Genomic DNA, 14,010 nt, shown 5'->3' with positions numbered 1-14,010 from the left:
TGTTTCTGTTTTCTTCTTCTTCTTTCTTCTTTCTTCTTCTTCTTCTTCTTCTTCTTCTTCTTCTTCTTCTTCTTCTTCTTCTTCTTCTTCTTCTTCTTCTTTTCTTCTCCTCCTTCCTTCTTCTTCCTCCTCCTCCTCATCTTCTTCTTCTCCCTCTTCTGCCTCTTCTTCTTCTGTTGTCTTTGAGATAGGGTTTGTCTATTACACAACCCTGGCAGTCCTGGAACTCATTACCCCTGGCTAGCTTAAAACTCACAGATCCATCCTGCCTCTGCCTCCTGAGTGCTGAAATTAAAGGTGTGTGACAGCACACGTGGCCAAGGTTTCTGTTTTCTTTTCCTGCTCTGAGACACCAGAAGCCCAGCACCTCAGCTTGAAAGAGAAGTCATGTAGAGTAAATACACATTCCTAAATATAGATTCCTAAACATACTCCCATCTTAGTATGAATTATTTATGTATACTTTACAAAGAAAACAGGTTCAGGAAATCAAAGACATGCAATTTAAAAAATACCTGTGTGTGTGTTTGTGTGTGTGTGTGTGTGTGTGTGTGTGTGTGTAAATGTCCCTACTTCCCCAATTCTGGGATTATAGATGTGTGCCAGTGCCTGGCACCATTATTGTAGCCTAACTTTCACAGGGTCTAAACAAACACAGCTCCAGTGAAAACATATTTGATCCCGGGAAACATCTCCACACAAACACAGGCAAAGCTGGAACATTCCCTTCAATTTTATTGGGCTATGAGGTGTGAAAGAGCTCAGTGGCTTATGCAGATTTAGGACTTGAGAAGTCGCAATAGGAATGGAGTGTAGGCTGAGGGGCGGTTCTTGGGATCACAGTTTGTTCGGATGTTCAGTGTTTTGGTTGGTGGGTTTCTTGGCGAGGGCATCTCTGAAGCTCTGAGTTCTTCTTGGTGGCTGGCATGTCTGTTGGGGGAGAAGCTGGTAGATGCCGGGTCTAGCCTTCACTTGTATAGGGCCATTCCATATATGATGCCGAAAAGAGCTACTATGGCTAACATAGCAAACCAAATAGTTCGAGATGAGTTCCGGTAGGCGTCTTCCCAATGGCTGTTCCGATTGGCTTGCTTGGTCTGTAAGGGCGGGAGCATAGGAATGGGTTTCTGAGGCTCTTGGAAGGAGGGTTGGGGCCCTATAGCCACTGTGGGAAGAGCCCGACCTGAGACATAGGACACAAGCAGATTGGATGAGCAGGGTGGGTGGGGGATAGTTTTACCCGGTAGCTGAAATAAACGGAGAACAGTCCAAAGGGTGGGAAACAAATCACGGAGAAGATCGACAGCCAGGGGAAATTTGGAGCGTAAAATTTCAGTTCATCTTCAGTCTGTGGACGTTGTAGTGGTTCCTGAACTGAGGGTTGTTGGGCTGTATCCATGATCTTTTCACTCAAAACCAGATCCTATTGTCTTGAAAACAGAGACCCAGACCCACCGCACATCTCTGGGCTCTACCCAGAATCCTAAGAGCTGGGCTCAAAGGCCATTCTTCACAATGGAGATAAGAGCATCGCCAGTCCTGATTGGCTACTCTCGAGGTGGGCGTGGTCGCGCTGTTTTTAGACTTCAGGCCTAGAAAGTGCAGTGCTGTGAGGATATTGTTCTTGTTGTCCCCTTACAACAAGATTTTTAATTTTCAAGACCAGCTCTCAACTATGTAGCTCTGGGTGACCCGTGATGGTTTGCATATACTCATCCCAAGGAGTGGCACTATTAGAAGGTATGACCTTATTGTAGAAAGTGTGTCACTCTGGGAGTGGGCTTGGGGACACTCCTCCTAGCTGCCTGAGGATGCTCCAGTCTGTTTCTGTCTTCCTCTGGAAGAAGATGTAGAACCTTCAGCTCCTCCTGAACCAAGCCTACCTGGATGCTGCCATGCTCCCGCCTTAATGATAATAGACTGAACCTCTGAACCTGTAAGTGAGCCTCAATTAAATGTTGTCCTTTATAAGACTTTCATTGGTCATGGCATCTGTTCACAGCAATAAAACCCTAACTAAGACACTGGCCTGAACTAGCTATGTAGATCCAGATGGCCTGCCTCAATCTCTTGAGTTCAGGAATTAAAGATTTAGGCCATCGTGGTTAGCTTAAAAGATTTATTGTGTGTGTGTGTGTGTGTGTGTGTGTGTGTGTGTGTGTGTGTGAGTGAGTGAGTGAAAGTGTCCACAAAGGCCAGAAGTGGGCATTGGATTCCCTGGAGCTGGAGTTATAGGCAGTTGTGAACCACGTGGTATATAGGTGCTGGGAATTGAACTTGAGTCCTTTGTACGAATAACAAACACTCTTGACTTCTGGGATATCTCTCCAGCCCCCTCTCTTTATATTTTTAAAATTTGAGACATGGTCTTCATAAGTTGCCTACGCAGGCCTTGAACTTTCAATCCTCCTGCCTCAGTCCCCCCTCTCCCCAAATATCTGGGAGTACAGGCATGCCTGAACATCAGGCCAAGCTGCAACTGTATTGGACTATAGACAAGGACCTTAAAAACCCTAATAATAACAGCAGCAAGCCACAGTTCTGAAGTCAGCAAATTCTTCATGGAATGATTTGGTTCAGATGAAATGACTGCTGTTACTCAGTCACGTTCTCCTTCTCTCTTTCTATTGGCCCAGGACCTCATCCATGGGCTTGTGTGCACCCTCTCCCCCCACCCCAAATATTCAGAGTGGTTCTTCTCTACTCCGTGGAAACACCTTCAAGAACGATATTCCCTGGGTGATTCCAACTTCAGTCAAGGGGCTGTGGCGGTGGCTCGGGAGATAAAGACTTTGCTCCACAAACATGAGGACCCGAGCTGGGGTCCCCAGCACCCAGGCCGACTGGGGTAGTGGCCTGCTTTTACTTGTGAATAGCTGGTAGAGACGGGTTCTCCAGAGCAAGCTAGCTAGCCAGATAAGCCAAGTTGATACTCTCTGGGTTCTTGTGTGGGATATATAAAGTGTAGAGAGACTAAGAAAACATCTAATGTTATCCTCTGGCATACAGCCCCACACATCACACACATGCCCTCTGGAACACATATGTGCGCCCAAACATGCAAACACATACACAATACACATGTACACCCTCTGCACACACACACACACGCAGCCAAACACATATGGACATGCACGCCTGCATATGGATTAACCATTGTAACTAGCATAAGAAAAAAATCATTACACTCCGTTTTCAGAATGAGATGCATTTGGAGTTCATCCGAGAATCACAGTTAATCGGGAGGCGCTAGGTCCTTGCCCTCTTAGTCAGGCAGCTGATGTCTGCTTGTCTAGAAATTCCCAGTTCATTCTGGGATTGAAAAGTTACAAGCAGTCGGCTATGCAACTGAGCCCTGGTTTCAGAAAAGGTGGGACTGTCTAGCCCGCAGTATATATCAGGGAAGGCTTTGCACTTAGAACCAACGCCATCTGGAGAGTGGGTAATACCAGACACTAGAAAGACTGTATCTCCTGGAGAAATCAGCCATTGAGGACTTCAGGGGGCGGGGCAAGGTGATAGAAATATAAAAAGCCAGTGGTTTGCACCAAATTGCTCTGTCAGCTGTCTTTGCCTTTTCTGTAGGCTGATGCTCAATGTTGTAAGGCAGAAAATCAACTGACCCACTCTTGGTACTCAGAGTCTCCAGTACTCTTCTTATGAAGTGAGGACCACTGTTTCTCACACCCTGGGCTTTGGCCGAAGGACTGCTCGACTTAGAAGAAAGAGACCTAGTATAGAAATTGCCTGGTTTTGAAATATCACAATAGGTGTGGATAGTCTCCTGGCTGTGTTTCCAGCTGGCTTTCCTGACTGATCTACTGGGAGGAGGGGAAGGAAAAGTTTGTAGGAGGGGGTGGAATGAACCAGTCTGGGTCTCCATGAAGATTTCAGAGCCAGGACACTATCCACTTGCTGGGTTCAGTTTTGGGAGGAACTGGGTGCAGGGGTGGGAAGGGGCTGGGCACAGTGGAGGTTAGGGACCAGGCACTGGAAATAGTGCCTAATCTTTTGTTGTTGTTCTACTGTGTAGCTGTGGATAACCTAGAATTCACTGTGTAGACCAGGCTGAGCTCAAGCTCACAGAAATCCTCCTGCCTCTGCCCTCCCGAGTGCTGGGATTGAAGGTGTGCACATCAGACTCGTGTGTTTGAGCACCTGGTCTGCAGGTGGCTGTGCCGCTTGGTTGTAGAACTTTTAGGAGGCGCAGCCTTGCTGGAGGAAGTACGTCACCAGGGGCAGGCTGTGAGAGTTTATAGTTTCACCCCACTCTCCACACTTTTTATTAAGGAAAAAAAAATACTACTTTTGAAGTGTCATTTTTATTTTATGCGTATGTTTTGTTTCTGCTTTTTTGCCCGAGTGTGTACCTGTGTGACACATATATGCAGTGCTATGTTGGGCAGAAGAGGGTATTGGAGTCTTTGAAACTACAGTCACAGATAGATTTTTACCCATCATGTGGGTACTGGGAACCAAACCTAGGTCCTCCACAAGAGCAGCCCGGGTTCTCAGTTCCTAAGCTGCAGAAGGCGCGGAGGTCTTTGTGACCATAGATAAGACCTAGGGGAACCGAATGTCTGTACTCCGGGTTGTTCCTTAAGGGAAGGAATTCAGTGCTTTATGACCATCCAGAGGGCGGCAGTGGTTGAGCATGCTAGCCCGAGGACCTTGGACAGCAGCCTGCGTCCTCCTCCAGGACCTCACCAAAAGCTCGTTTTTTCCTCAGTCAACCCGCCGAATCTATAGAAAGTGTCACACGTATTGTACAGATGAGTTTTGATGGAGGCACATCTGATCTTTATTTAGCTTACTTTGTTCTTCAAAGAAGTTTATGGATATACTTCATTGTGCATGCGGGATTGAGATAATTATCACCAGAAAAGTTTTTGGCAAATTGCTCTGTGCTTAAATACACCCCTAATAAACCACTTGCCGTCAAAGTTTGAACCAACACCAGCCTCTTTGTTTTGCCTCGCTGGCTGGCATTAGTATGTGTTGGGATCCCAGGTTTTCTCAGAGGCCCTGATGAAAGGACAAATGGAACCTTGATCTGAGTCCTTGCCCAGGAGCAGACTTGGCGAGACTGGGCTGGGGCCAGGGCTTTGAAGGAGTAAAGGTTTCAGGTCCTAGGAAACAGGCTTTTTCCTTGAAGGGATTTGTATATCAGTCCTAAAGTACCTGTGTCTTAGATATCTCTGTGTCCTCTTTGCCAAAGTTGCTTGATTTAGCTTTCTCCTGACTCTGTTCCAGTCTCTTCCTGAAAATAGTATATATGACGCTGTACTTCTTAATAAACTTGCTTGGCATAAGTCATCAGTTTCTGCAAGACCTTCTGGTCCCAATGTTTGCTTTTGTCTTCTTTATTCCATATCCCTGATCCCCCTCTCGCTCCCCTTGACATCTTGCTATTTGGGACTCTTACTTCTATGAGTTTGAGTCATTCATGATTGACTAGTTTTGTCTTTTTTGGTTTTGACTCTGGCCTTTAACAGGTGAGCCATTTCTCCAGCCTGAGTCCTTAATTTCAATGGTCTCAAGGCACATTACTAACTTGGTTGCAAAGTAGGAGGAAACTTAAGTGTGTGGGGGGGGGGGGATGGTTTGTGCACTGTGTATTCAGGTGCTGATTCTATGGCCCGGAAATCCGGTTGCAGTCCGGAAGTTGGCACGGTCAAGCATCTCCTTTCTCAGTGTTATGTAAAAATTGTTTTCCATCACCTTTGATTGGTTAATAAAGAACTCATCTGAGAATTATCTGGGTAGAAGAGAATTCCAGTCCGGGGGTCACAAAAAGAGACAAGAGGGTGAGAGAGAGAGAGAGAGAGAGAGAGAGAGAGAGAGAGAGAGAGGTGTAGTGTAGAGAGACCATGAAGATTTGTCATGAGGTCATAATGAGAGAGTAAGAGAGCATCCATGAAGACACACATGGACCAGAGCGAGCCAGGGCAAGACCCAGATGACAAGTAATGGGGTATGTGGCCAGGTAGTAGCAGGCTAGTTAGGTTTGAATAGCTCAGAACCTGCTCACTTTAGTTCTTGAAGCTTGTTTAGTAAAAATGCCAGGTCTAAGTGCATCATTTATTTAGGAACTAAACCAGGCTAGAGCAGGCATAGAAATGTCTCGTCATTACGTGGGAACAAAAGGGGTGAAGAAAAGCTGTCCAAGGATTGCATTTACACTTTGGTCTCTGAAATCAATAAATATATCCCCTCCCACTCCCGAAATAAATGTTATTTCCACATAATCATGGGTGCCCTGGAACTCACTTTATAGACCAGACTGGCCTCCAATTCCCAGAAATCCACCTAGCTCTGTCTCTCAGGTGCTGGCATTAAAAGCATATGCTACCATTCTTGCTGTGTGTCTCCTCCAGCTCTGCACACGAAGATAATATAAATGACACCTTGAGAGAGTCAAAGGGGAGAAGACTCGAAGTCATTGCTGGCTGTGGTGGTTTGCGTAGACATGGCCCCCCACAGACTCACGTGTGTGAATGCTTGGCCCATCAGGAGGGAGTGGCACTATTAGGACGTGTGGCTTTGTTGGAGGAAGTGTGTCACTGCAGAGGGGTGGGCTTGGTGGTCCTAGAAGCCCAGGTCTGATCAGTGTGGCATCAGTCCCCTTCTGCTGCCTGCAGATCAAGATGTAGGCCTTTTAGCTCTTTCTCTAGCACCATGTCTGCCTGCATGCCGCCATGCTTCCCGCCATGATGATGGTGGACTAAAGCTCTGAACTGTGAGCCAGGCCCAGAGAAATGTTTTCCTTTATAAGAGTTGCTGTGGTCAGTGTATCTTTCCACAGCAATAAACCCTAACTAAGAAGTTGGTACCATGAGTCACCGTGACAGACCTGACTGTGTTTTGGGGAGGATTGTAGAGGGACTCTGGGACTTGGGGCTTGTGTTTTGGGGAGGATTGTAGAGGGACTCTGGGACTTGGGGCTAGAAGAACCAGAGTGTTGAGAGCTCAGTGGGATGTTTTTTGGTTTGTTTGGTTTTGGTTTTGTTAGTTTGTTTTGTTTTCTAAGTATTTATTTTATGTAAGTAAACTGTAGCTGTCCTAAGACACACCAGAAGAGAGCATCAGATATTACTACAAATGGTTGAGCTATCTCATGGTTGCTGGGAATTGAACTCAGGACTTCTGGAAGAGCAGCCAATGCTCTTAACTGCTAAGTCATCTCTCTAGCCCCCAGTGGGATGTTCTTTAGGAACTTGGAAGATAAGAATGTTGAAGCAGTGCAGAAGATGGAGGCCTGGCTTGTGAAGTTTCAGAAGTTTAAAGACTCTGTCAGGGTCATGTGCTGCTTTGATTTCAAATTCTGTGGTTCTGGTTAGGTGGGGCTGAAGAATCAGCTGTACTTAACAAGATACCAGAACCGCGGACGTGAAACCTTAGCGTTACTGGGATGATTGATGCTGATTAGACAGTGCTAAGAAGTTAGCGGTGATTAAGACATGGCCAGGAAGAACCTTCATGAGACCCAGCTCTAAGGAGTTTTCTCAACTAGCGATTGATGAGGGAGGGCCCAGATCACTGTGATGGTCCTAAGTTCTCTAAGAAAACAGGCTGAGCAAGCCAGGGGAAAAAAGCCAATGAAGCACTCCTCCATCCTCTGCATCAGCTCCTGCCTCCAGGTCCCAGCCCTGCTTCAGTTCCTGTCCTGACTTCCTCCAGTGACGCTCCATGGTCTAGAAGTAGAAGCCAAATAAACACTTTTCTCCCCAACTTTCTTCTTGATCGTAGTGTTTTCTTGCAGCAATAGAACCCTAAGACGCTGGCTTACAATTGTCCGTGTGTGCCTGTGAACAGACGTGTGTTATGGTGTGTGCTGTTCATGTATCTAAAATCAGATGTACATATAGCTCATTTTTGTTTCTCTTCCTATTGCTACCAACTTACTCCCTACCTCAGGACCTTTGCACTTGCTGGTCCCCCTCTTTCCAGGCTGGTTCTTCTCGTACTTCCTGTCTCAGCTCACATGTTTCTTTCCCACCCATCCCCGCTGTCCAGACTGTTACATCCCTCCAGAGTCCACTACTTCCCCTTTCTAACTATCCCCCTCCTAGCGGATGCAGTTAATTTTGCATCCATATGATAAACATTCTCAGCACAAACAACTCGAGGGAGGATTTATGGGGGCTCATGGCTCCAGGGTGGCACTTGTACGATAGACGTTTCCTGGGGAGACACAGCTGAAGTGGAAACTTTTCTTTGGAAAGTCGGTTGTGTTGGACGGTGATCTGGAGTGTCTTCCTGAAGCGGATGCAGGTGGAAGGATGTTTTGCTAAAGCAAGCACGTGAAAGGGCAGGTGATGAAGGAGACTTCACTTTCGACGCACCTCTATTAGTCTGCCTTACACCATGTAGCTGAGCTCCATTTGTTGTGACTCCGTAGAAAGAAACGCACCAAGAAACTTCTGGTGCTGGTCCGGCGGCCTCTTGCTGCTTCCGAGGACTCAGGCCGATCGGCAGAGTGGCGTCAGCTGATACAGACCCACGTGGAGCTTTTGCTAAGACACTCACGTGCTGTGCCACGTGGTGAGGCAAGACCCGAGGAAGACTTGGGATGTTTGGAGGGAGTATACCTAGGACTCATGGGACAATGATGGGGGAGGCTTGCATGGCTAGCTTGGAGAGGTTCTTGGTCTCACGTCTTTGCTGATCTTCACTTCACTGAGAGAGGCACGAGAACCTTCTAATTGATCTTGCTGACTTGTGCGGGTTCGGCTGAGGCCTGGCTGTCTCTGCTGGGTCACGCCACCGCTGCTGATTTGTGTTTGCTGTCCCGACACTACTGACCCGGGCTGCTGGTGTATCCATGAAATATCTGTGAGTGGACCGAGCTGCCGCTGCTGTCCGGTGAGCTGAAGTTCTTTCCTAACAACTCAGAGGGGATGTGCTCCGAAGAACCATTTCTAAACAGGTCCACTTCCCCTGAATCCTGATAACCTTTCCTTTCCCGCTCCCTCTGGTGGGCGGTGGGCTAGAAGGGAGGTTAAAACATTTAAGAACCTTTATTAAAAATTGGCTTGAGAAAAATTCAAACACACAGTGCACATGCCTACTCACCCTGGAGAGGAGACTCACAGCAGACCAAAATAACGAAGGCATCAAAGTCCAACTAGTAGTGAACAGTACACTTTTATTGGGGTCACTAATGGTGAGGGTTAGAATTACAATAGCATTTTACTTTCCCTCTAACATGGTTGGCACTAGCACATGTAATGGGTGTGGTGGCACACACCTTTGATCCCTGCACTTGTCGGGCAGAAGCCAGTGGATTTGTGGGAATTTGAAGCCAGTTTGGTCTACATAGAGAGTCACAGGCCACCCTGGGCTATAGAGTAAGTTGTAATTTCTTTTAAAAAAGATTTATGATATGTAAGTATACTATAGCTGTCTTCAGACACACCAGAAGAGGGCATCAGATCCCATTACAAATGGTTGTGAGCCACCATGTGGTTGCTGGGATTTGAACTCAGGGCCTCTGGAAGAGCAGCCAGTGATCTTAACCGCTGAGCCATCTCTCCAGCCTCCAGCTTGTATCTTAAAAGAAAAGAAAGAAAGGAAAGGGAGGACCCTTGGTTAGGAACACTTGTTTTTTGCAGAGATCCTGAGTTCCCAGCACCTGAATGGTGGCTCACAACTGTGTGTAACTCCATCTCTAAGGGATCCAATACACTCTTTTGGTAGCCAGGCATTGCACACATGTGGTGCACAGATATACAAGCAGGCAACACACACAACACACACACACTACATATTATAATAATAAATTAGGTTGTGCTTGCTTTTTATTTACTGCAGCCAGAACCCTGCCCACTTTTCCCTGAGACAGGAGACACTTGCCATGTTAATGTGCTGGATACAGAGATACTCAGGCAAGTAAATTTGGCCCACCAGTGCCGGGTGGAAAACTCAATAACTGTTGTACAATCTAGAACAACCATAAAAACTGCAGATCTGTCTGACACGTCAGAGCTCATGCCCAGAACCTACGACACAGTAAAGCAGAGACCTGGAATCGAACATGCTAATGGGCATGTGAGGGAAGGGTTACCAGAAGCTTGAAGGACCCCAAGAGAGCCAATCAAGGAAAAACCCAAGTAAGTCCTGGAAACTCTTTGCACAGCTTTACCAAGCTCAACAGCCCAAGAAATCTCCCTGCAGTGTTTCAGAAGCGTGCCCTCCATCAGAGAATCACGGGGCTGGCCAGGTCTAGCTGCCCTGAGAGGCTCTCATCCCAGATTTATCAGGTTAGAGTCCATGGCTGGGGGCGGGTACTGTGTGCCTTTCAGTTCCTGCGGAACCTAGCACCCCCTCAGGCAGTGGAACATTTAGGCCCCTGTGTGTATCTGCATTTCCTAGAAGTCAGGGAATCATGTCCAAGTGTTGTAGGCTGTCCACCAGAGAAGACTGCTCAGACATGGGTTTAAGCCACCAGAAAATCTTGATTGGCTGGCCAGAGACTACGCTGGATGCTCGGGATCCCAGGGCAGCCCCAAGCCTTCCTTAGGACGAGCTTCTAAACACAAAAACAGATTCTTTAACTGCTGGGGAGGGGCCCTCAAGAGTTTTCCAAGTTTTGGTCCCTCAGACATGTGTACTTCTATTTGCCTTCCCAAAGCTCAAGAGGCCTGGCTCCTTCCAGGAGGGAATCCTTTAGTTGGGAAAAAAAAAATTACCTTTCAGTGCCAGACACCTGGCAGAATTAACGCCTGAGGACCAGTATGAGCTGCTGGTCACATGGCCACAGACAGAAAGCAGAAGCTATAGTTCTAAACCAAAGCTGAGGAACGACCTTCACAGGTCTGCCCCTAGAGACTTACTTCCGTTTACCAGGTCCCGCAGCCTTCACAAAGCGCCACAAACCCAGGGACCAAGTGTTCAAAATTTTTCGTCCATGAACTATGAACTCCAGGAGAGCCTGGGTCTTGTTGGCCCGAGTCCCTGGGTGGCCTTGAAGGTCCAGCCTGGGTTATAAATCTCAGGATGTTACCATGATGTGATCAGCCACACTGTTCTAATAGCTCCTGTTCAGCCTGGGAGTGAGACCCCATACATTGGACATTAAGTTAACTAGTTCAAACAGGGGTTGGGTAAGGGTCATTAGCTGTAAGCCAGGCTCTTGACTCAAAGTGTCAAACACAAGAGCTTGAAGAAAAAGGTGCGGCTGGGTAATGACCCTTATAGACATTGAACCAATCAAATTTAAGCACTGGAGGCACACCCATTAGACAGTGGCCAATCATAATGAAGACAATGCAGAGAGACCACGCCCAGTGACTCAAATTGCCAAGGCTGTCTCAGGGACTGAGGAGCAAAGAGAAGACCTACAGAACTTGAGTTGGTGATTAGTTATGGACAAGGAGGGAGGAAAGCGTGTGTGTCTCTGTGTGGTAAACTAGGGTTTAAAAGAAGGAAAAATAATTGAGAAAGACAGGGAGGGGATTCCACCATGTGGAGGGGATATGGGGCTAGCAAAACTACTCCAGAGGAACATGGAGGTGTGGTAGACTCTAGATGGTGCCCTATCCCTGGTTTAGGGTGGCACCATCTGAATCTTGTTTCTCGTTTGACTTGGCAGGTCCTTTATTATTATTATTATTATTATTATTATTATTATTTTCTTTATTGATAGTGGGGATTGAACCCCGATGCTTGCAAAGCCGTCCCTCTGAGCCACGCCCTCCAGGCTCTCATTGGTGGATTTTAGGCAAAGGTTCTAATGGTGTTGTGTCATGCCCCCAGCCCCTTCCAGCTACTGCAAGAGCCAAATTCTCAGCTGCCCAGGAACATCTGGATACGCATAGCCCTATGTCTTACCACTAGGCGAAATCTTACGCCTCTTTTGAATTTATTTATTTTTTTTTCTTTTGAGACAGGGTCTTCCTACAAAGTTGCTCAGGCTACCCTTCAACACGTTTTGTAGTCCAGGTGGGTCTTGAACTTCCAGCCCTCCTTATTCATTCCGCTGAGCATAGTGGATGACAGATCCACCACATCTGGTCTGGCCCTCTTGGGAGCTCAGATGCCCCGCCCCCCATCCCTTTACCCTCTATGTACAGCTTTTATTCACTCAGAACCTCCTTCTTAGGCCAGGATCCATGGCTGCTGGGACCGAAATCAAGGACCTGGAAGCCCAGATCCCATTCGGGTATCAGGGTTATCAGGTATTACCCGGGTCAGCTCCAGTCACGATGATCGCCTTGCCTCCCCCAGCGAAGGATTATCTCTGTCTATCCATCATATCCTTCTGCTTCTGCATCCTGCTGGCGATTCCAGCCCTGCTGTTCTCCCTTAAGGTGGGTACCATCCAGCTTCCTCTCCTCCAGGGACCTCTTCATGACCCACAGGGGTACTTCCCTGCCTCTTCACCATCTGGCTGTGTGCCCCTTTTGTTTCCCTCAGCTCCCGGGTCCTGCTTAGCTCCTCTCTCATCCTGTGTCCCTCCTGGTTACTTCTTCCTTTGGGGACCAAGCTCAGCCTTTTCTTCCTCACCCTGCCAGTCTCGTGTGGGCAGGCTGTGAAGAGTATGCTGATTCCCAGTCAAAAGAAGGCTGAAGCCCAGGTGACCCTAAGGGATGGTAGGCGCTTCCCTAAAACTCCCAGGTTGCTATGCTGCCTTCACTAGCCACAACCCTTCATAGATTTGTGGCCATCAGTCAAGTAGGGCAACGCCCCAAATCCCTCCCCCACAGGTGAGGATGTCACCGGGGGCCAAGGAAGAGAGGAGAGCTCCGACTGGTACCTCGTTGGAGTCTGTCCTAATCATGGTTCCTATTCCTGCGCAAACATCACGAATAAGAAGCAAGCTGGGGAGGAAAGGGTTTATTCAGCTTACACTTCCACATTGCTGTTCATCACCAGAGGAAGTCAGGACTGGAACTCAAGCAGGTCAGGAAGCAGGAGCTGATGCAGTGGCCATGGAGGAACATTACTCACTGGCTTGCTTCCCCTGGCTTGCTCAGCCTGCTTTTTTTATAGAACCCAGGTCTAGCAGCCCAAGGATGGCTCCACCCACAATGGGCTGGGCTAGGGATGGCTCCACCCACAATGGGCTGGGCCAGGGATGGCTCCACCCACAGTGGACTGGGCCCTCCCCCCTTGATCACTAGTTGAGAAAATGCCTTACAGCTGGATCTCATGGAGGCATTTCCTCAACTGAGGCTCCTTTCTCTGTGATAACTCCAGCTTGTGTCAAGTTGACACAAAACCAGCCAGTACAGAGTCCTTGGCTTATCCGAGCTTGGCTGCAGGCTTGAGCTTGTTGGCTGCCATGACTTGGAGTGCAGGGAGGCCTTCTATGGGAGATTAGTTGGTGTCTCTGTAGACAAAGGCCTTCTCTACAGCTCCTGACAGCAGGTCCGATGGAAAGGAGGCAGACCATGGCTTTAAGGCATTTACTGTCATGGTAGAAAGTGGATAAATAAAACCTTGTCCCCACTTCTCAGGGCGGGTCTGAAATTAAATCCCTTTTGCAGGGAGGAGTGTCTGGGAAGAAAGGCTAATTGGCCAAGCCTCCAGGCCTTTAGGTATCTCATAATGAAGATCTGTCTTGAGTCTACCTGTGGTCACATCGTCACCTTAGTGGGAGGGGCTTGGGACATTGTCCTATGTGACTGATGGCCAGGAATCTATAGAGAGTTGTGGCTAGTAATGGCAGCCTGGCTACCTGGGAATCTTAGGGAATCACCTATCATCCCTTCAACCTTATCACGACCGGGAATCCGGATACTTTGACAGCCCGCTGCCCCACAGTCCTGATACTGGATTCTCCAAGGATGTTCCTCCCCTCACCCTTTTCCTCCTGGGAACCATCTTGTCTGCTTGCCTTCCCCTCCACAGACCCGGAAAGCCAACTATGTTGGGGACTGGAGGCGAGCCCAGAGGAATTCCAGGCTGGCCTTGGGTTTTGGCATCTCCAGCATCCTTGTGGGCTGCTTTTTGATGTCCAGCTCTGTGACATTAGTCTTTGAAACAAGGGATAAGACGTCCTCCTGA

The 14,010-nt window shown here is 47.9% G+C and overlaps 1 protein-coding gene across 1 annotated transcript; it reads left to right on the top strand.

Moving 5' to 3' along the window:
• Positions 1 to 12,206: 12,206 nt before the first annotated feature.
• Positions 12,207 to 14,010, top strand: LOC308413379 (uncharacterized protein; the record flags this gene model as incomplete). Its single annotated transcript, XM_080908325.1, has 2 exons — positions 12,207 to 12,311; positions 13,855 to 14,010. The coding sequence occupies 2 exons, from the start codon at positions 12,207 to 12,209 to the stop codon at positions 14,008 to 14,010; spliced, it is 261 nt and encodes an 86-aa protein (XP_080764451.1).

This window comes from Micromys minutus (genome assembly GCF_963924665.1).
Source record: "Micromys minutus genome assembly, chromosome: 32".
Taxonomy (NCBI): domain Eukaryota; kingdom Metazoa; phylum Chordata; class Mammalia; order Rodentia; family Muridae; genus Micromys; species Micromys minutus.
This window is presented reverse-complemented; position numbering and strand designations above follow the sequence as displayed.